The sequence below is a fragment of the Erythrolamprus reginae genome, chromosome 11 (genome assembly GCF_031021105.1).
Source record: "Erythrolamprus reginae isolate rEryReg1 chromosome 11, rEryReg1.hap1, whole genome shotgun sequence".
NCBI classification, from domain to species: domain Eukaryota; kingdom Metazoa; phylum Chordata; class Lepidosauria; order Squamata; family Dipsadidae; genus Erythrolamprus; species Erythrolamprus reginae.
In genome coordinates this window covers 3,268,783-3,289,889 of record NC_091960.1, presented here as the reverse complement: position 1 = coordinate 3,289,889, position 21,107 = coordinate 3,268,783, and the positions used below count along the sequence as shown (strand labels likewise).

The 21,107-nt window shown below is 42.5% G+C and overlaps 1 protein-coding gene across 4 annotated transcripts in view; it reads right to left on the bottom strand.

Annotated features, from left to right (window-relative positions):
- Positions 1–1,037: 1,037 nt before the first annotated feature.
- Positions 1,038–21,107, bottom strand: part of BICRA (BRD4 interacting chromatin remodeling complex associated protein) — a 62,162-nt gene continuing 42,092 nt past the window's right edge. For 3 of the 4 annotated variants that reach the window (XM_070765013.1, XM_070765014.1, XM_070765012.1), the window contains 13 exons: positions 21,023–21,065; positions 20,185–20,250; positions 16,796–18,796; positions 15,516–15,827; positions 11,587–12,288; positions 10,314–10,662; positions 8,802–8,929; positions 8,137–8,262; positions 7,732–7,796; positions 6,575–6,723; positions 5,550–5,641; positions 4,309–4,411; positions 1,038–3,194 (listed from right to left, as the gene is read on the bottom strand). In XM_070765013.1, coding sequence (XP_070621114.1) covers positions 1,960–3,194; positions 4,309–4,411; positions 5,550–5,641; positions 6,575–6,723; positions 7,732–7,796; positions 8,137–8,262; positions 8,802–8,929; positions 10,314–10,662; positions 11,587–12,288; positions 15,516–15,827; positions 16,796–18,796; positions 20,185–20,250; positions 21,023–21,065 — 5,371 coding nt within the window. In that variant the 3' untranslated portion in view covers positions 1,038–1,959. The remainder of the gene's footprint in view (positions 3,195–4,308; positions 4,412–5,549; positions 5,642–6,574; positions 6,724–7,731; positions 7,797–8,136; positions 8,263–8,801; positions 8,930–10,313; positions 10,663–11,586; positions 12,289–15,515; positions 15,828–16,795; positions 18,797–20,184; positions 20,251–21,022; positions 21,066–21,107) is intronic. The other variant, XM_070765015.1, reaches the window with a different exon arrangement.

The following is a 21,107-nucleotide window of genomic DNA, read 5'->3' as shown; positions in this document are numbered from 1 at the left end:
AATGTCATTAGAAGGAATTCCAAGCTGCAAAAGGAATTAAGACTTTTTAAATCAGCATAGCAATAAAATACTTTTGGGCAAGGCTGCCTCTTTCATTATTTCTAGAACTGGGACGATGGGGCAAACAGATTTGCTTTATATGCCTGCTCCACATTAGTCCCTTATATTGATTGAGTTTTTGTTTTACCCGGCCAGTGATAATGAAGGTTGTATCCTATTTCAACATTCACACAAATGATTCCTATGACAGCTATAATCTGGGAAAGACATTTCTTTTTATGCTTATCTATAAATCAAGACTAAGGTAGTTCATGATCTTGGAAACTGCTTGCCGTGTCTTGTTTCGATTCAGAAAAAGCTTTAAATTTACTCTATTTTGGGAGGGGGGGATTTCCTATTGTTGGACAAGTCTAATAGTCCTATAATTCCTATATTTAAAAGTCTAGGTTGTGAGGGAAAAGTAAGATGGGCAAAACATGACATGGGGGAACCAGGAATGAAATGCCTGTCTATGAATTATGAGCATGTGCAAGAATCTAGGGAGAGAACTAAATAAATATGAAAGGATGGGTATCTTTATTCCCATCAGTGAATGCAAACAGCAGAGACAAATGGGAATATGAATTCCAGAAAAGCTGTGGGATTAGCATGGATTCACTTAGGTTCCATGGAAAACTTAGATGAGATCAACAGAAATATCACAGGATATTAAGAGGAATTAAAAATTACATAGCTTGGACATGAGGACTAAAATAACACCACTGTTTTCTTCTCTACGTGTCTATTGGGCTGCTGAGACCTTCCAACCAAGGCATCATCGCCAAATCATGTTTTAAAAACAGGGACAGAGAGGACTGGACCACGAGAGGCAAATAGAGGCAAACACAGGCAACTGTGGCACAGAGCGAAATATCATCAGTATATAGGAAAGGGAGCCAGCTTCTCTTTCTGCAACTGACCAGCTTCCAAGCAAACATTTACCTGAGTCTTGGCATGCAAATGATTGGCTTGGACCACAATGGGATCAAAATCTCTGATTTTCTTTCTTTCTTTCTTTCTTTCTTTCTTTCCTTCCTTCCTTCCTTCCTTCCTTTATGGGAGGGGAAAAGAGGAGAGAGAAATGCACATCCTCTTGACAGACCCTTCCTTGTTCCACCCACCACGATTATGGTAACAACACCCATCCAATTCCAGAATTGGACTGGTTTCACCTTTCAACGGGATTTATTTGTAAATTCATCCATGCTTATTGGTTTGTAAGCATTAGTGTTTATAATTTTTTTTTGCATCTTGTTCAGAATCTATTTTATATATATATATATAAAAAAGCAGACAGTTTATACTTAAAATAACTTAAGAAACCTGACAAAATCAATTACATAATTGCCCCACGTGCCAACTCCTTCTGGAAATGGTCACTTTACCCCCTGCCCCGTTCCTTTGGCCTCCCTGCTGGCTTCTGATTTAAGATTGGTTAAAATGTCCTAAATATAGTGGTGGGGTTTGGGGAGAGGAGGAAAAACAAACCCAATTATCATCAGAGATTCAAATTAGCAATTTGTTACAGAATCTAAATATTACACAGCCAACACTACCTAGGGCCCCAATCCAACCCCCTCCCACCTGCCTGCTTGGCATTTGCTGAACTTTTTCCTTTTCCTTTTAAAATGGTGCATGTGATGAGGTGAGTATATTGTAAATCCAGCCAAAGCTTTGTACTTTACAACAACTGGAACCCATCAAATCAACACTTGGATGGATGAAGCCTCTACAGGGCCTTCTTGCTGCCCTCCCCACCCCAGGACCCCCACTCTTCCCGTCTGGTATCAGCCCTATTCTAGCAGGTCTCTCGGAAGTGGCACCTTGGCTTCCAACCGTTCCCAGCCAGCAGAAGCTGTTGCAGCTTCAGTCCTGGGCTCTCCTTTTTCTCTACAGTCCTGACTCGCTTTTCAGTTCCTGTTATCTGTTTAACGTCCTGGTTCCAAGGCCACCGTTGTGATTGGGGGCGAGGTACGTGTCCGTGCGGTGGACGGGTGAGGAGAAAGGGGAGGAGGACGAATTGTAGGACGAGGAGGGCGTTCGAGTGTTCTGACTCCCGGCCTGAGGTTGCTGCAAATTCAGGATGCTATCGATGGCGCTCTGTAGATGCTCGTTTAGCGAGTCGTCGGGGGGGCTGTCGCTGGAGAAGCTGGCGTTGTCCACATCGAAAGATTCGGACTTTCTTCGCTTGGCTGGGGGCAAGGGCACTTCCCACGCGAGTTCGGAGGCCGATCCGTGGTCGAGTGGCTCAGTCTTTATCATGCGTTGGTAAAATTCGTCTTCCACCTCTGCTAATTCCTTCATAAGGCCACTGGTCGAATCGTCGGTCTTAGGAGGGGCAGGGCTTCCTTGCATCACCAAAGAACGGGCATCGCTCCGGTTGAAAAAAGTGTGTTTGGTGTTCTCCTCTGACCGGCTCTTCTCGGCTACCGTGCCGGAAGGACTCTCCTGAGATTTGTGGGATGTGATAACACTCCGGGACCCCCCGTCCTGCTTGATGATAATAGTACTTGGCACCGTATCGGATTTTGAACCGCTCCCTTTGAGGGAGGCGTCGGGAGCCTTCTCGGCCACAAAAGCATCCACGTTCTCCCGGTACGTTTTACGCAGAGGAAGCCTGCAGTAGGTCACCATGGGTTTTTTCTCCATTGGAGCCGCACTGATATGGTCAACGGTCCCGTTCATTTGTCCCACCATTGAGGCCGTGGCGGTCGCCATGGTAGCTGTAGTGGCGCTAACGGATGACGTGGACGAGTGCTGGTCAACCGTTTTGATCACTGTGCACACCGGCGGCGGTGTCTGGTGAACAGGATCCAGTGCAGTGTTATGGACCACTTTGCTAAGTCCGGCTTCTTGTTTGATCTTTAGCTTCAGCCCAATCCGGCTCCGGGCTTCGTAGGTTTTAATGGGCGGCCTGCTCCTGGAGGGCAGGGCATCATCGTCGCCATCCAAGGAGGGAGAGGCTTTGGCCCACGTGACGGATGGAGATCCTCCGCTGTGCTTGATGACCAATTTGGTGGGGTTGATATGAGTTGCCATCTGTACCGGAGGCGATTTCAAGTTCTCGGAGGTCAAAGGAACGTGGCTGGGCAAAGACCCCTGAGCCGCAGAAGAAGCAAAACTCTGTGAGCGGGAAGATGAGGAGACGTATTCATCTGCAAGAGAAGAACAAACACGGCTTGTTTAGTCAAAAGCAGGTTGAGAAGGTGTTTTTCATGATGGCCAATAATAAACGTAAATCTAGGAGTGGCCATTTTCTCTTTCCCAGGCACTGGAATTGACCAAGTAAATCAATCCAGTCCCTTTCATAACTAGACAATTATATAACGCTGCTACCATCTGCCATAGAAAAGAAACGTAGGATGCTCTTAGGATGGGAGTCTCTGTCCAGAGCTTTTGGCTCTCTAAAACAGTTCTGCCATCTTGCCTACAGGTACTGATAAAAAAATACGGGTAGGAGCTCGGTTTCTTCTTTTCCTCATAAGTGGAACATTATAAAATATCACAGAATAATTTTAATTTGGATATATAAATGGACAGAAGATAAAATTAGTTTGTGATCTACTCTGGGTTCTGGGTTGCTTTCTTTTTAAAGTTGTGGATGGTCAAATATTAAATGATCATTACTAATAATTACTGAACCAGGTTATAAAAATGTTTTTTTGAAGATTATCTCTGCACTTTATGGCCATAATCTTTTTAAGGTTATTGTCTTTACGATTAACTAGGAACTTAAATTAATTTCAAGCTGCGTGTAAGGGTGTCTATTCTGTTCTAAAATAAGTAACCATAACTTTTGACTTGGACAAAGCAGGAAAGCCTGGTCAAGTGGCAACGTCCACATCCCACTGAGTTGTACTGTGAAGGGAAGAATAAAAAGTTGCATGCACAAACATAAAATTCCTCTGTATTTTAGCTGATTAAATCAACATCTCACTGTCCAAATTCAGTCTCCATTCCTTAACTGAACATGTGTTTTAATTAGCACTGAAAGTGTAAAATCAAATCTTCGTAAGCCAAGAACCTCTTTCCCACCCGATTCGTTCAAATCATCTGTATTTTGATGCTCTGTGCAGAAGGGACACTGTTGTGCTATGAGAGCCACTAGAAATGTAGTGGCTTAAAAGCAAACTAGGAAGTTCTTTGTGGACTAGGAAGTTCTTCGTGTTTTATTGGACAAATAACATTTTGAAAAAAAGAATGATGGAAGGCAGTAAATACTTTCAAAAGAGTAAGATACCCAAAATGCTGGAACAAATGCCCCCTTACCTGGCTTCTCCTTGGCTAGCTGTTTATCTAGAGCTAAGGTAGTTTTTTCTTCCTGTATGAACATCCTGTCAATCATCACCATCTCTGCAGACGGACTGACTCTCTGCAATAGAAAGCAGTATTGGCAAATGCCATCAGAATCACAATCTGGGCTTCTTAATAACCGATGCTCCCAAATGTGTACATCCCTGGTCATTTCTTTCCTCCTGCCATCTCTCATTGCTGAAAAACTACATAATGCTCAAGACCCAACTTCATTAAATACACCTTAAAGCCATAAATTGAGAAGGGTAAGAATTAATAAAATGGTTTTTAATTCATAGATCAATAATATCAAGTTCTAACCCTTTGAAGTGGCCCTGTTTATGGAATGGGTTAAAAATATGATTACACTTGTCATTTATGAGTGAGCTGCATATCATCATAAACATTGTATGAATATACCGGTAATGAAATATGGAATTCATTTATATAGAATACAATATGTTTAAAAATGTGAGACTTATATAAAGACATTAGAAATGAATATGTGTGTGTATATATGTGTGTGCAATGTTTATTATGTTTATTGCAACAACATATTGTACCTTACATTTTGTTTTTTGTTGTAATTTTCAGCTTTTTAATGCACTTGATATATATTTTTTATTATGCATTTTCATGTCAGGTTTCTTTTTTTTTTTCAGCCAGTATTTTAAATGCAATAAATAAATTTATAAAAAAGCATTAAAAATCAAGTTCTACATTAATTAACAATTTTGGGGCTTTTATTTGACTTCACTGAATTCTGGAAACTCTGTATTACGTTATTTGGAACAGATTCCAGGATTGGTATAGCCGATGATGAGACTCACACAGACTTAGCTTTGTTGAAATAATACAGCTTTTTAAAGGCACATTGACCTTAATATGTCTTGATTAGTAATAACTTCATTGTTTTTAATTTGGAAGTGCTAACGTGATAAAATATTTTAGAACCAGCTACTGCTTAAACCCTGCTGCCCATTCTTCTCTTTATATAAAAACATCAACTACTGTTTGTTAGGTTCTAAACACGCAACTCTAATATGGAATATTCCATATTACTGTGACAGATTCTCCCCAATATGATAAAAATGTTATCTATTTTTGGCCTGTTCCATGACAACTCAGTCAGTCAACCGAAGGCCAATGAGAGAGCCGAGGTGCTTGCTGAGGTTATATCTGTTCAACGAGGAAAACGAGGGGATAAAAATTCTTACCCGGGACTCTTCCAAGAGGAGTAACCGATATTTGTTCAGCATGGCTTGTGTACGTTTCAACAGCTGTGTGGACACCATTTCAAATTCTTCATCTATTAGAGAAAAACACACAATGAGGAGGGAAACAAAGGAGGGAAACTCAATAAAGAAAACACTTTGAATTATTTGGAAGATGTTCACTAATTCACTAAGCATGTCGAAAAAACCCAACAATTCCATACAGGTGTTCCTCCATTTACAATTATTCATTTAGTGACTGCTTGGAGTTACACTGGCACTGAAAAAGCAACAACTGGTCCTTGCATTTATGACCACTGCAGCATCTCCATGGTCACATGGTCAAAATTTGGGTGCTTAGCAACCAGCATGAATTCATGATAGGCGCAGCATCCCAGAGATATATTAGTTTCCCAGCCAACAAGTAAAGTCAATAAGAGAAGCAGATTTACCTAACAACTGCAATGATTCAATTAGATTAGATTAGATTTATTGGATTTATATGCCGCCCCTCTCCGCAGACTTAACAACCATGGCAAAACAAATTTCATAAAATCGAGAATTATCACCTTAGCATTGGAAATTCAGATCCCAATTGTGGCTGCAACTTGAAGACTATATAACAAATGGAGCCCTTTATAACCTCCCTCCCCATCAGACATAAATGACATAATATCAATGTACAGTATAGCAAAATTTGCAATAATAAGCATTTAAGAGACCAACAAGCAGAAAACCTCAATGGACTGAACTGAAGGAGGGTTTCTTGTTTATTCCCTTCAGTCATTGGATGTGGAAAGCAGTCATGTCTTTGCCATCACTGGCTAAATAACTATTATACATGTTAATTACCTTCTGAAGTGAGGAAACCATACCAGAATGAAAACAATATATTGAAACACTTTGGACAGTTAGGGGAAGAAAAGCAGAATCAGAAAAGATTGGGCAGCTAAGGCTAAAAAAATGGAAGAGACAGTTTGATCCTGATACATCTGCATCAAGTTTGGAAAAAGCCCCAATGAATTCACCTTTCCGATAGTCATGGGGAGAAGGCATCGTTCCCTGGTAGACGTGGTAAGGTAGGAGCCTCTGAAAAGCATCTTCAAATGACCGAAATGAAGTTTTGTAATCAGGATGCAAAACTGCTCCTTGATGTTTATGCAGCTGTTCCAAGAAGCTAAAGGGAACAAAAGAAAACCATCAACAAAAGAGAGCCTGTCCCTATATCCCAACAAAGACAAGCAACAATTGTTTCATCCTGCTGAAGTTTGTAGGAAGCTAGAGTAAACTGTCTACTTTCTATTAATATATCCGATACAAACATGGAGTTTGGGGGAAAAGAATAAACAAACCATATACTACAGTTTGCCAATTCATTTTTGCTATCTGCAATATCTGGTTTCTGGTGCCACAAGCTGTTTCTAGGATGAGCCTAAATTAAAGACTTTTTCCATTGTCAATTGTTCAACTGGTTTGCTCAAATGACATCCTTACGGTTCTAGATGCAATTTTTAATGTTATACCAGGAGTCCTTGTTTAGCCACCATTCTAGGTTATGATAGCACTGACAAATTTATGACCAATCCTCAAACGTACAACTGTCACAGTGTTCCCATGATTGTGTGATCAAAATTTGATTCAAAATATGACTCGAGTAATGATGGTGGCAAAAAAAGTCATAAAATCACGCACGGACTGTTTAACAACTGCTTGGTTTAGCGGTGGAAGTTCTGGTCGCAACTGTGGTTGCAAATTAAGGACTACCTGTATAGCAATTAATAACTCTGTAAATAACAAATAACTTAAGGTAGAAAAAGCAAGAGACATGCCTATATCTGCACATATGTGAGAAAATGATATCAGTCTGTTGTTTATGCGAACAGCTTTACTTTAAATATATATTTTTTTCTCAGAATTAGGTTAGAGCGAGAGACCATCATTCAGAAAGCTTTGGTTGACAATTTAAATTATGTACAGTACTAGTGAGATACCACTGACATTTGATTCACTATATTATAAATACATTTCATTTTTCATACAAAATTGGCATGCTTTCTCTGTGGGAAATCCCCAGAGCTTCATTAAATGATGCTATTTTGACATTAAAACAGTATCTTTTTTATTGTTGCGCTTCAGTTTCTATGCTCTCCAACTTGTTTGTTGTACTGCTCCAGTTTAGACTTACCAAGCTTCCTTGCTCGGTTGTAGCATCGGGGTTGCTTTCTTCAGGCTTCCCAGCTTGCTCTCATACTGGCAAAGAAAGAAAATATAAGAACAAAGAGGCAGTTAGGTGGTTCCAAATAAAGCACAATCCAGCATGTTGATGAAAGTGGTTCAAGGTGAATTCTGGTTAATAAAAAAACAAATATAAATATATTCTTCTTTCTTTCTTTCTTTCTTTCTTTCTTTCTTTCTTTCTTTCTTTCTTTCCTTCTTTCCTTCTTATTTGATTGATTGATTGGTTGATTGATTGATTTCCATGCCACCCTATTCCTCGGGCTCAGGACAGCTCACAACAAGTATATTTACCTTCATTTCTGAAACAAACTCTTTATCAAGTAATTTTACAATAAACAATATAGATTCTCACCTGTGGCTGAATTTGAGCTGGTGCTGAAGACATGACTTGTGACAAACCTTTTCCAACTACCTGGAGTGGCAGCTGCCCTTTCCCAAGATTCAGGCCTGATGCAGAGCTAATGACTCCAGGCTTGGCCTGACAAAAAAACCCCAAGAAGGCAGCTTTATATCAAATGGATTAGAAGGAAGGAATTAAAAAAACCCACAGGTGGACCTCACTTAAAGGCTGCCTTGTTTATAGAGATTGTTCTACAAAGTAATTTTATGACCAATCCTTGCAATTATGACTGTCTCAGTGTCTCTGTAGTCACATAATCAACATTCTGGCACTTTAAAAATATTTAAATCCTTCAGGGCCTAGATATAGAATTAGCTTTAATGTTTAGATAATAACTGCAGTGGTTGACAATATTCACTACTACCTGAAAGTCAGTAGTCCCTAGTATTGTCTAGTGCAGGGGTCCCCAAACTTGGCAACTTTAAGACTTGTGGACTTCAACTCCCAGAATTCTCCAGCCACCTATGCTGACTGGAGAATTCTGGGAGTTGAAGTCCACAAGTCTTAAAGTTGCCAAGTTTGAAGACCTCTGGTCTAGTGTGATAAACAAATATTCAACAATAACGGTGAAGGTGAATGTTTTTGCAGAAATGGGTTGACCGTTATAACAAACCCACCTGAACTGACTGCTGTACAGCATGAGGCACTGTGGCCTTTCCTTGCCCTGAAGTTGCTTTCCCTCCAGAAATAATGGTGGAACTGCTGGAAAAGGTTTTGTTCTCGGCAGGAACTGGAGCAGCAATTGCTGGAGAAATATGGTAGAGGAAGAGACATACATACACAAGGTTTTAGAGTGAGCTATAGGAACAAATTCCCAACACATTCCCTCATCCTCAATTGAGTAGGTAGAAAATTATAGTTTCTTCTTTTTTTCCTTTTTTTGAACTGCTAAGTTGGCAGAAGCTGGATAAGTAATGGGAGCTCAGTTATGTGGCACTAGGGAGTCGAATCCCTGAACTACCGACCTTTTGATTGACAAGGTCAGCATCTCAGCCACTGAGCCACAGTGTCCCTGATAATATCCTAGATCTCTTTGGTCCCATATAAATTATCTCGTTCCCAGAACTATGTAAGTGCCAATATCCTAGATCTTACATAATTCTGGAAACAAAATAATTTATACAGGACCAAAAATAGATTTATGCGCCCCTGCTCATGACAAAATGTATGGGGCCTGCTCGTCAGTTCTTTCCATATACTTGGAAATTATATGAGCAGGAAAACAATTGTGTAAAATTTACTTTCAGCCAATCTTCATCACAAGGTTCAGCTAGCATTTAAGATCTCAAGATGCAAGATTTTAGAATTATATGAATCCTATGCCAATGTCATGTGATACCCTTTTGTGACTTTCTGACAAGCAAAGTCAAAGGGGAAGCCAGATTTATTTAACAACCATGTGACTAAATTAACAACTGCAGTGATGTGGCAAGAAAAATCGTAAAATGGGACAAAACTCACTTGACAACTCTGTTGCTTTATAACAGTGTTGGATTTGATTGTGATTGTAAGTCGAGATATATTTATCTATCTATCTATCTATCTATCTATCTATCTATCTATCTATCTATCTATTTATTGGATTTGTATGCCGCCCCTCTCCGGAGACTCGGGGCGGCTAACAGCAACAATAAAAACAGTGTACAATAGTAATCTGATGTTAAAAACGATTAAAAACCCATTAATATGAAAACCAAACATACATACATACATACATATATACCATGCATAGAATTGTAAAGGCCTAGGGGGAAAGAGGATCTCAATTCCCTCATGCCTGACGGCAGAGGTGGGCTTTAAGGAGCTTACGAAAGGCAAGGAGGGTGGGAGCAGTTCTAATCTCTGGGGGGAGTTGGATCCAGAGGGCTGGGGCCGCCACAGAGAAGGCTCTTCCCCTGGGTCCCACCAAGCGACATTGTTTAGTTGACGGGACCCGGAGAAGATCCACTCTGTGGGACCTAACTGTTCGCTGGGATTGTTATTGAAAAGAACAGGGCAGAAAAAGGAATCTTTGCCCCTCACCCTATTCCTTTCAAAAGATACGATTGACAAGTCAAAAGCTGAAAAGCAACAATCAAGAAAAATTATTGCCTTTCCCAAATCAAAGGACATGCTCTTTATCAACTTACATACTGATGCTGATTTGACCATGGGAGTTTGTTGCTGAAAAACTGCTGGACACTGTGCAGGTTGTTGTTGTCCTCCTCCTCCTCCACTTATTGTTCCTCTTGGTACTTGCCCCTTTTCAAGTACAGGAGCTGCTTTGCTGGAACCTGTACTGGAAGACTGAATGGTTGTGGGAACAGGCGTATGGCCGTGAACTGCTGGTGCCTGAGCTGGAATTGTTGTCATTGTGAGCTGCTGCCCTTGGCTGCTAACCAACACTGAAGAGGACTGGTTGCTAAATTGACTCAGGCCCGGTGGTGCCTGGCTAGTGGACGTTGACTGTTTTGTTTGCAGGATAATTCCCTGGGGTACCTGTGTGAGATATGAAGGGGGATATGAGATATGGGCATACTGGTAGCAGCTGCTGCCTGGTGGTTTGGAGAACCAGTAGCGGTGGCAGTGTGACATTTTCTTGTTTTTAACCCTCTGCGCATGCACAGAGGGTGAAAAAGCATGCGCTTCCCAACCGGTAGAGAAGGTACGTAAATTTTATCACTGGAAGAAGGTAATGACAAACTGTTCCTGAAAATATTGCCAAGAAAACTGCAGGAACTAGTCCAGGCAGCCTCCAGAAATCAATGTTGATTCGAAGACATGAAATAGAGATACCAAATACAAAAAATAGAAAAGCCACCTTTGCCTCCATCATTTACAATTCTTGATACAAGTCTTTCACAAACAGAAATTTTGTTTTCTTCTGTTTAATTAATGGAACGATCCAAGATGAGAACTGACTTCAGATTTTGTTTAAAATTAAGTCCTTTGTCAGTAAAACACAAGCAACAACCACACCGACTATTTAGAGTCCACAAATTCTGCCACATTAACACAATTTTAAAATCCAACATGCTTGAAATAAAATTTCATGTTAAGTTTCTCTTTAGTTTCAATGAAAGTCAATGCGGGGAAAAGGTAAACCATTAACCTCATGTAAGAATTCAGGAATAAAACATAAAAAGCTGTAGGAGTATTAATCTTCCCTAGGGAGAATTGGAAATGTTTGGAATATGGTAAAATGCAAAAGAAAAAAGAAAAGAAAAGAAAAAGAATCATATGAAAACAAGATTTCCAGCTGGATGGGTTTTTTCTTGTATTGTATCACTTGGAGGTTTCCATAAATGACCAAGCAGCAACTAGAAGCTACTTTATATGCAAAAACATAACTGCAATAACGAGCGACCTACTGCACACATGTTTTTTTCAGGTAGTTTTTAAAATTTAACATTTTTATCATACCTGCTGAAACCGATCCATCAGCTGCTTCTGCTGAGGTACAGGAACTGGGAGTGTGGAGAGAGCCTGGAACTGATTTGACACCATCTGAAAGCTCCTCTGTTGCTCAGGTGTCAGGTGAAGGGTTGGGGTTGGGGTGGGCGGTTTGATGGGGCCTTGGGCTGGGAACTGTAGCTGGAAATGGGGGGAATGCGTGTGCTGCACTTCAGAAGAGGCCTGGATCTGGGACTGCAACCGTGCCTGAGCCTCAGACTGGGGCTGGAGCTGAGGAGCAAGCTGAACCTGCAACGACAGGTGTGGAGGGGTTGCTAGCTGAGGCTGCCCCTCTGGCTGGGCTTGTGGGGCTTGAAACGGTACCTGAGGCTGCGAGGGAGGCCGTAGGGGATGCTGGCTGGGACCATGAGGAGAGGAAGCGATCTGATTCTGGATCACATACAAGTTCTGCATCTGAGTCTGAGGGGTGCAGGACCGCGACAGGGGTTCAGAAGGCGGCCTGGATAAAGTCTGGGGCTGGGAAGGGGGTCTTGAGTGTGGCCGAGAAGGTGGCCGGGAAAGGGGCTGAGGCTGCGACGGAGGGCGGGCCTGGTGGGGGGACTGGATCTGGGAAAGGTGTGAGGGCTGGAGCTGGGGGCTTTCCCCCATTGAAGGATGAGGTAGTGAGTGGGAAGGGGAGGCTCCAGGAAGCTTCTGCTGCCCTGAAGGCAACTGGAAGGAAGGAAGAAGAAGGAAGAAATAGAGGTAAGTGGGTTGAGATACAGCACTCTGGCGTGGCTGGGCACCAGGATGCAACAGGAGCAGCCAACATTTTGCAAATCCCAAACTCACAATTGTCAACTTTGCAAAGTCTTTTTTTATTAAAAAAAAAAAAAATAAGAAGAAGAAGCAGTCCCTTCTCTTATTTCATTCCCAGTTTATTCTGGAGGGGATCCTGTGCCATGAAGGGGAGATTTCAAGGGGTAGAATATGAAACATTCATGGAGAATACTTCTGACACCAGCAAATTCTCTTTCAATATGTTGTTTTAAAGATGTACCTTTTAAAATTAGGGCGATGAAAATAAATCAACATTGAAATAAAATTAAAGTTACCTGGTCTTGGAAGGAAAGCAAGTTAAAATGCTTTAAAAGTATCTGCCTTTGCCTCCTTAAAGGGTTTAAGCAGAAATTTAAGTCCAAAATGATAGAGGCAGATTGCAACAGAGCTGCCAAACTATATTATTGCCCTTTTGGGTCTCCATATCAACAAGTTATGAAGAACCTGAGGAGTGTGGGGTTTTTTGGCTGACACCGGAGAAGGTTTTGTAGCCCTATGGCAAAGTACTTTGCTTCCCTTTCCATCTTTCCTCTCATGGCCTCAAAATCTTCCTAGAATCCACTTTAACATTAGATACAAATAGTCCTTGACTTAGGACCACAATTGAGCCCAAAGTTTCTGTTGCTAAGGGAGACAGTTTTATGACCTTTCTTGCCACAATTGGTAAGTGGATTACCGCAATTATTAAGTTAATAACACACTGGCTTGCCCCCGACTTTGCTTGTCAGAGGGTCTAAAAGGGCGATCATATAATCCCAGGACATTGCAACTGTCATAAGGATGAATCAGTTGCCAAGTATCTGGATTTTTAACTTTTAACGGTCACTAAATGAACTGGTGTAAGTAAGGACTACTTGTATATTGTTATAACCTTCTTTTTGTGGCATTTCTATCATCTATTTTCATGTCAAGAAGCAGTCTCAAATCGGTATCTTTGAATATCGGCTATGACGCCCTTTTATACTAGAATGGCACAGGATTTTACATTGCAATACTTTTAACACATACACTCTAATATTCAGAAAAGTTTGCAAATCACACCCCTTTAAACAAACAAACAAACAAACAGAGATTCGGGTTTCAGTCAAAGAGGAAAGTACCGTGAGTGCAACGCAGGGAAGACAGGAGAAAAGCAACAGAAGGTGGCAGCAGCAGCACCATCACTACCACCAATTCCCAGGGTTAGTTGGAATCAAGGAGAAGCAAGCAAGAGCAGCAACAAGGAAAGAGACAAACAGTGAAGGCCACAGAGATCCAAGGAAGGGCAAAGATGGTTTAGCATACTCGGTCCCACCAATCAGAGACTAGGATATTTGCCTGTTTCAGGACCACTTGGGCACATTCTCCAAACTTTTATTTTCTTTTTACTTTCTATCGTTATATATTTTACTTAATGTCTATTCTCTTCCATATGTATTGTATATTGGACAAAGAATAAATTAAATTAAAATTAATTAACTCTGGGCAGACCCATATGGCTAACCTTATGTTTACAGCTGGAAGTTTTTCTATTAAGACAGATGGAGCTAGCTTGTCATCTTGGAAAATTTTGCAACTCCTATTCTTTTGCAGGTATTCAGAATGTTTACGATATAAAAGGCCAAGGACCTAGGCTGCCCGGGACTGCATATCAGGTAGTCCTCGACTTACGGCTGCAATTGAGACCACAAAAGGGGACCACATGACCTTGGAATGCCGCAACTGTCAAAGGTATGAACCAGTTGCAAAGTAGCCGCTCCGAGTCTTCGGAGAGGGGCGGCATACAAATCTAATAAATAATAATAATAATAATAATAATAATAATAATAGCCAAATTTTGATCAATTGACCACGGGGGTGCTACAATGGTCGTGAAGTGTGAAAAATGGTCCCAAGTCACTTTTTTCAATACCGTTGTAACTTTGAATGGTCTCTAAACAAATTGTTGTATGTCAAGGACTAGCTGTATTCATTGGGGATGTACAATGCATCAGATTTGATTCCAAAGGATGCTTTTGAGTGGAGAGAAATGTGGATGTGCCCTCTGTGGGCAACTCTTGAAAGCAGCCATACTTCTTTCCAGTGTCTCATGGCTGTAGCCGAGGTTTCTCTGCAGCAGCTGCGGCACAATCCAAGAAACGGGCCCTTTAACAAACGGCTGCTGACTGACAGATTGATGCATTGTGCATTCCAAAGCCCCCTGCAGTGCTACTCTTTCCTGTGAACTTTATTTTATTTTATTATTCAAAGCTTGTAGGGTTTGCAATCTTCACTTGTGAAGCCCTGCAGTCCTGTCCATTAGAAGCAATTCTGTTCAATTAAGCAGGTACAGGATTGCAACCTAAAAAAACCCAACAACACGTACGGGATCAATACAAAATGCCACCCTCAAAACTTTTGATTTCTGGGTATGTGTCAATTTGTTTTAGTTTTTAAAAAAGAGAAATGCACTAATTTTTTCCCTTTTGTTTTTATATTCACCTCAAGACAAAACAAATATGGTGGCTGTTTCCATATCCTTATATCTAATCTGATTCTCTCTAAAAAATAATTTTGCTTCATGGAACTACAAGGAAATAAAATAAGTGCAGGAAGAAGTGAGTGTTTATCTGTTTTGTTCCTGCTTGTTCTTTGAAATAATGTTCGGCTACGAAAGAATTTATCATTTTAAGTCAAATTATTTTCAGTGTAGGAAAAATGCTTCTGTTTTACTTTTGTTCGTATGCCTATTGCTGCAGGTCCTACAAACTTGAACAGGAGGAGATAATCTTATATTTAAACAGAAATATTTATCCTGGTTGCTAGCCAGAAGGCCACTGCTCTGATGATCATTTCTCCCTTTCTGTTATTCATGCTATCTCCACAAGGGGGAGACTTCCATTGCAATAAAAGAAATCACGTAACCACCAACACCCAAACCTTTGTTTTGAAGTGTGGGAAAATACAAACCTAGATGAGATGCTAATATTTCCCTCCTTTTCCTTCTCTCTCTATGTTCTGCACTGAGAATGTGCAGGACAAAGCAAGTAGGTGAAGGGAGAATTAAGAAGAAGGGCAGACATGTTAGACAGGAGGAAGTAAGGCAGGAGGACAGGCCGAAGCAGGGCGATTTTACGGATCCGCACACAGGTAAGGTCTACCTGGCAAGCCAGTGCCTGCTGGGAAGGGCCAGCCGAAAACTGTGGCACTTTGGAATCCACCGGTGGCAGGCTGTGGCTCTGGTTCAGCTCTCGGCTGGCAGGCGGCTGCAGGGCTGTGCCTACACTGCTGCTGACTATCACCGAGGCTGGGACACTGCTTGTGGTGCTGAGTGCGGTGGTGGCTAGGCTGTAGATGGGCAGAGGCAGTGGCAGATGGGGAGGTACGGCAGAGTCATTCATACTGCTCTCCTGCTGCATTTTCAGAGCGGGTGGATAAAATTGCTGCTGCTGCTGCTGCTGGCTCTGATCCTTCTGTAATCCAAGAGATTTAGCATGGACCATCTTCACATCATTTGCCCACCTTTAGCAATGCTGGTTATTGTTTAGATTCACATATAAAAATGTAACTGAACTGTAGTCAATTATTACACTCCTTCCCTGCTTTCCCCTTGGCCACAAGAATCAAGCTTATGTAGAAAGTCATGCCCAAAGCGCATAATTAATGGAAGCTACATAATGTATATAGTATATTCACATTCAAATCAGGCTCTGGCCCTTTAAAGAATGTAGTTTCTAATCACAAACGAATCAGAAAAGCAAACCTATCCAGCCTTTTCTGTTGACTTGTGTGTAGAGAGTCTCCTGAAATTTGACCCAGGTAAACAAGTATCAGTATTACCTATGAGAGAAGGTATATCCTCACCTCATGTCTGCAGTTTGCTAACTTGATTGTTCCCCTAATTATTCAAATCGATGATGTGTCACAGACTCAGTTCTGACTCTTATTCTTTGTCTAAATGACCATTAAGATATTTATATTTGTTGATTTAAATCATGTCACCTGTTCAGCCTTACTCTGATTCACAAAAGGCTGAAGAATTGTGGGGGGCAAGATATGGTTACAAATAACAAGCTGCCAGAAAGAACTGCTGAGTCTTTGGGGCAAAGTCAAAGAAATGAAGTTTGCATATCAAGATTTGGGGAATAGGAAAAAAGAAGCGACATAGAATATAAAAGCTGCTATACTTTGTTAATGGAAAGCTGGCCGCTCCTTTTCCACTGTGCTTCACTTTCACCAAGTGGCCTGCAAAAACTAATCTTGAAGACTAGAAAGTTTCCAAATTAGAGTAATTTCAAAGGCTCTGAGTTTTCACGGCCACAAACTTGGACTCTTCGTACATTCACACTGTGCTAGTAAATTGGAGTGCCCTTCAAGGGAGACAGAACAGACTAATCAAAACATCTGGAATAGCCGGGTTGCCAATAATTATTTAACTTACCTGCTGTAGAAACATCTGCAGGGAATCCTGGGAGATTACAGTTCCCGCAGCTGTCTGGCCCAAAATAATCTTTTCGGGACTTGATGCCACCAAATTAGGGCTGGACTGGGAAGTCACGGGTATTTGTGCTTGTTGCTGATGTGGTGATGTTTGCTGCTGAACGCTCAACTGAAGCTGAGAAGGAGCAGAAGGCTGAGAGGTGGACTGGACAGTTAGCATATTGGCTTGGTCACTGGGTAGCAGGTTGGTGCTGGAGGCTGACTGTGGCTGAATAAGGCCAGGGCTCTGGCTGGTGGCGTTAGGGGGTGCTTGTATGGTCACAGTTTGGTTGAGGCTTTCTGTAGCATTTAACATTGCTACTTGGTTAGGCAGGGTGACTCCTTGGATAACAGTCTGACCGCTCTGATTGATGGCACCACCGGTCAGTGAGGCCGCAGCAGCGGGCTGGCTTTGAGTTGTCAGGCTGCCAGCCAGTGATACAGGCATCTGGAAGAGGGTTGGTTGGCCCACCTGCCCTGGTTGCAACTGAATGGGTGCCGAAAGAATGTGAGCTGTTCCATGGGCGTTCTGTGAGGTGAGCACTTGTCCCAAATTGAGCTGGCTCGCCAGGTTCTGATTGGTAAGAATCTGGGCAGGCAGGGCTTGATTTATCAGCTGCCCGCCTGGGCCTTGGCTGGTGATGATGTGAGTTTGCCCACTGGGATGTGAGGTCGTCAGAATCTGACCACCCATGTTAGCCTGTAATGCAGAGAGCTGCTGAGGGATCTGGACTGTCGAGGTTCCCGTCAGCTGGCCTGGGAGGAGAAACTGATTCTGACCCTGCAGCATGGCCTGGGGGACGTGCTGTGCGGGGATAACAATGCTGCTGCCTTGGTTGAGCAGATGGACACTCATTGGCTTGTTCAGAGTTTGTTGCTGCGATGGTGGCTGCTTGAACATGTTGGCAGGCAGCCCTGGTGGGAAGCCAGAAAGCACCACGTTCTGTCCCGCTTTGCCTGCCATGAAAGTCAAGTTCTGCTGAGCTTTCTGTTGCTGGAGAGCAGCCTCGTTTTGGAGGGTCAGCGTGGTGTTGTTGGGGCCAAAGGGCTTGGGGGTAATCTGGTACAGCTTCTGCTGAAGGACACCCGCAGGTTTGGGTTGGATCGGCGTGGGTGTCCGGTGAATGATGACATTTTGGGCCTGGACAAGCGAGCTGCCCAAGTTGGATGTGACCGTGAGCGGTTGGGAACCCTGAGCAGCCGACACGCTTCCAAACATTGAGCTTCCGTTGAGGGTGGTAGTGGCCACTGCCGGGAGGTTCTTCGGGATCATAAGGCCGGCATTCTGCGGGGAGACGCCAGCGGAGGCCAGGGTCACTTGCTGTTGATCTGGTGCTGTCTGAGTGATGTAGCTTCCTACAGGCATCGTGGCCACTTGGGAAGACTGGACTTGCTTAGCAATGATCTGTTGAGCAGGCTGGTTAATTGCCATGACTTGCTGGCCAACCACTTGAATCTGCCCGATGCCCAGTGCCCCGCTCGGGCTCCCATTGGGCAACCCCTGAAGATTGGATATCGGCTGGATGGTGACGTTCCCCAAGCCGACCTGTTGAAGGAAAGGCTGCACGCTGATGGCTTTGTTGACCACGTCAGCCCCGACCGACTGCTGCACCAGTGCTTGATGCGTTAGGACAGCCGGTTGCTGGAGTCCAATGAGGTCAGCCCCTCCGGAAAAAATCTGCGGGGTGCCATCCGAGGCAGTGTGCACTACTGGTTGGAGCGTAGGGAGCTGGAAAGAGCCCAGGTCAAGTTCTGCCTCTGCTTCCAGAGTCTGCTCGGTGATGTTTGCCTCCTGTAAGCTCTGTTGGAGGATATCGCAGGGTTGGTCTGAATTCTGCAGGTTGGCTCCCCCTCCTGAAGGCGAGCCCAGGATGTCATCTTCCAAGAAGTCCAAATCAACACTTGTTGGGGGTTGGCTTTGCTCAGCGTTCAAATGATTGACAGACGTTTCTTGCACATGCAGCTAATGACAAGTAAAAATGAAAGCACAGGGAGAGTGAAATAAAGGTTAATGGAACAGAACATGTGGATCTTTCAGTCTTCTTTAGCTTTATACTTTTAGTATAAAAATAACAACTCTATTACTCCTCATGTTAACGACCTTTCTCTATTATTTAATGCATAACATTTAATGGCTTTCTTTTCTTTAGACCTGTGTCAGCTGGGTTTAGGTTTTCCACATCTACTCAATAAGACAAGACAAACCTCTCCCACTAAATCCAGTTCTATTAACCACACAGGAGAACAGCTAGATAAAAATTGACGTGGAAAAAAATGAGTGGAAGACATGGTTCAAGTTAACTTAGTAAACTATTTGGACTGGGGGGTCACTGCTCACAGTCACTCATGCCCTCATCACCTCGAGGTTCGACTACTGTAACGCTCTCTACACGGGGCTACCTTTGAAAAGTGTTTGGAAACTTCAGATCGTGCAGAATGCAGCTGCGAGAGCAGTCATGGGCTTCCCCAAATACGCCCATGTTACACCAACACTCCGCAGTCTGCATTGGTTGCCGATCAGTTTCCGGTCACAATTCAAAGTGTTGGTTATGACTTATAAAGCCCTTCATGGCATTGGACCAGAATATCTCCGAGACCGCCTTCTGCCGCACGAATCCCAGCGACCGATTAGGTCCCACAGACTGGGCCTTCTCCGGGTCCCGTCAACTAAACAATGTTGGTTGGCGGGCCCCAGGGGAAGAGCCTTCTCTGTGGCGGCCCTGACTCTCTGGAACCAGCTCCCCCCAGAGATTAGAACTGCCCCTACCCTCCTTGCCATTCGTAAACTCCTCAAAACCCACCTTTGTCGTCAGGCATGGGGGAACTGAGATATCTCCCCTGGGCCTATACAATTTATGTATGGTATGTTTGTATGTATGTCTGCTTAATAATGGGGGTTTTTAAATATTTTAAATTGTAAATTATTAGATTTGTCATGAACTGTTTTATTGTGTTGTGAGCCGCCCCGAATCTACAGAGAGGGGCGGCATACAAATCTAATAAATAATAAAATAATAATAACATTTAATGGTTTTCTTTTCTTTAGACCTGTGTCAGCTGGGTTTAGATTTTTCACATCTACTCAATAATTACCACAAGACAAACCTCTCTCACTAAATCCAGTTCTATTAGCCATACAGGAGAAAAGCTAGATAAAAATTGAAGTGGGAAAAAAGGAGTGGAAGACATGGAAACCCAATTCCTCATTCTTAGCCATGATTCTAACTCTTATCCACTTTCACCCCCATGTGCCTTTAGATGCCAAAAGGCCCAAAGATCTGGTAGTGCTACATTTCCCTTGTTATACTATGTTCAGCTTTATGCTTTAAAGACAAGGTGAAAAATACATACCCCAGCACCCTCAAAGAAGGCACTGGCCGCATCGCCCGTGTTGTCCAAGAGATCATCGCTGTCAATCTGTTATTAAAATAAAAATAAAAGTGCTGTTATTGTATGTAAAACGCAAGCTAACAGTATTTGAGGAATTGGACCATTATGGGAAAAGAGACAAAATGGTATAACTTTATCTGGATAAGATAATGTTTAAATTGCTGTCAGGGGCTAGGTTTTTTCCCCGGAAGCTAGGCATATACTTCCCTTATGAGGTGAAATTATCTGCCTCTTCACTTTAGTCAGGAAATAAATAGTTTATCCTCCTACGTAGTAATTTTGTGATAACATTTATTTTTCACCATTCAAAGTTGCTGGATAAAATGAATTGGAAGAGAAGTCTGCTCAGATCATTAGTTCTAAGAATGGAACCACTTCAATTTTCTGCATCACTTTTCTTTTTGAAGGCATAGGAACCAAGGGTAAATTATTGCACAGAGCAGTGGTTCTCAACCTTTGTAACGCCACGACCCCTTAATACAGTTCCTCATGTTGTGGTGACCCCCAGCCATAAGTCAAGCGCCATTTCTCCCAACAGAGCTTTAAGCTGGTCAGAGGGACCCCCCCACTGTAAACACCTGATTGGTTGGATTGTAAAAATATGTTCCAAGGCGCCAGAATAGAAGCTTTAGTTCCTAAAACCATGGTAAATTTGTCTTTCCCCATAGTCTTGGGCGACCCCTGTGAAACGGTCCTTCAACCCCCAAAGGGGTCCCGACCCCCAGGTTAAGAACCACTGGCATAGAGGTATTTGTTAATTAAACATTTAATTTCATTTAAAATGAAGATAAAACCTTACCTTTTCAGATCCATGTAAAAAATCATTCAAGGCCTGAGGATCACTGGAAAAATAGTTGAGATAAATTTGTTTAAGGATGACTAGA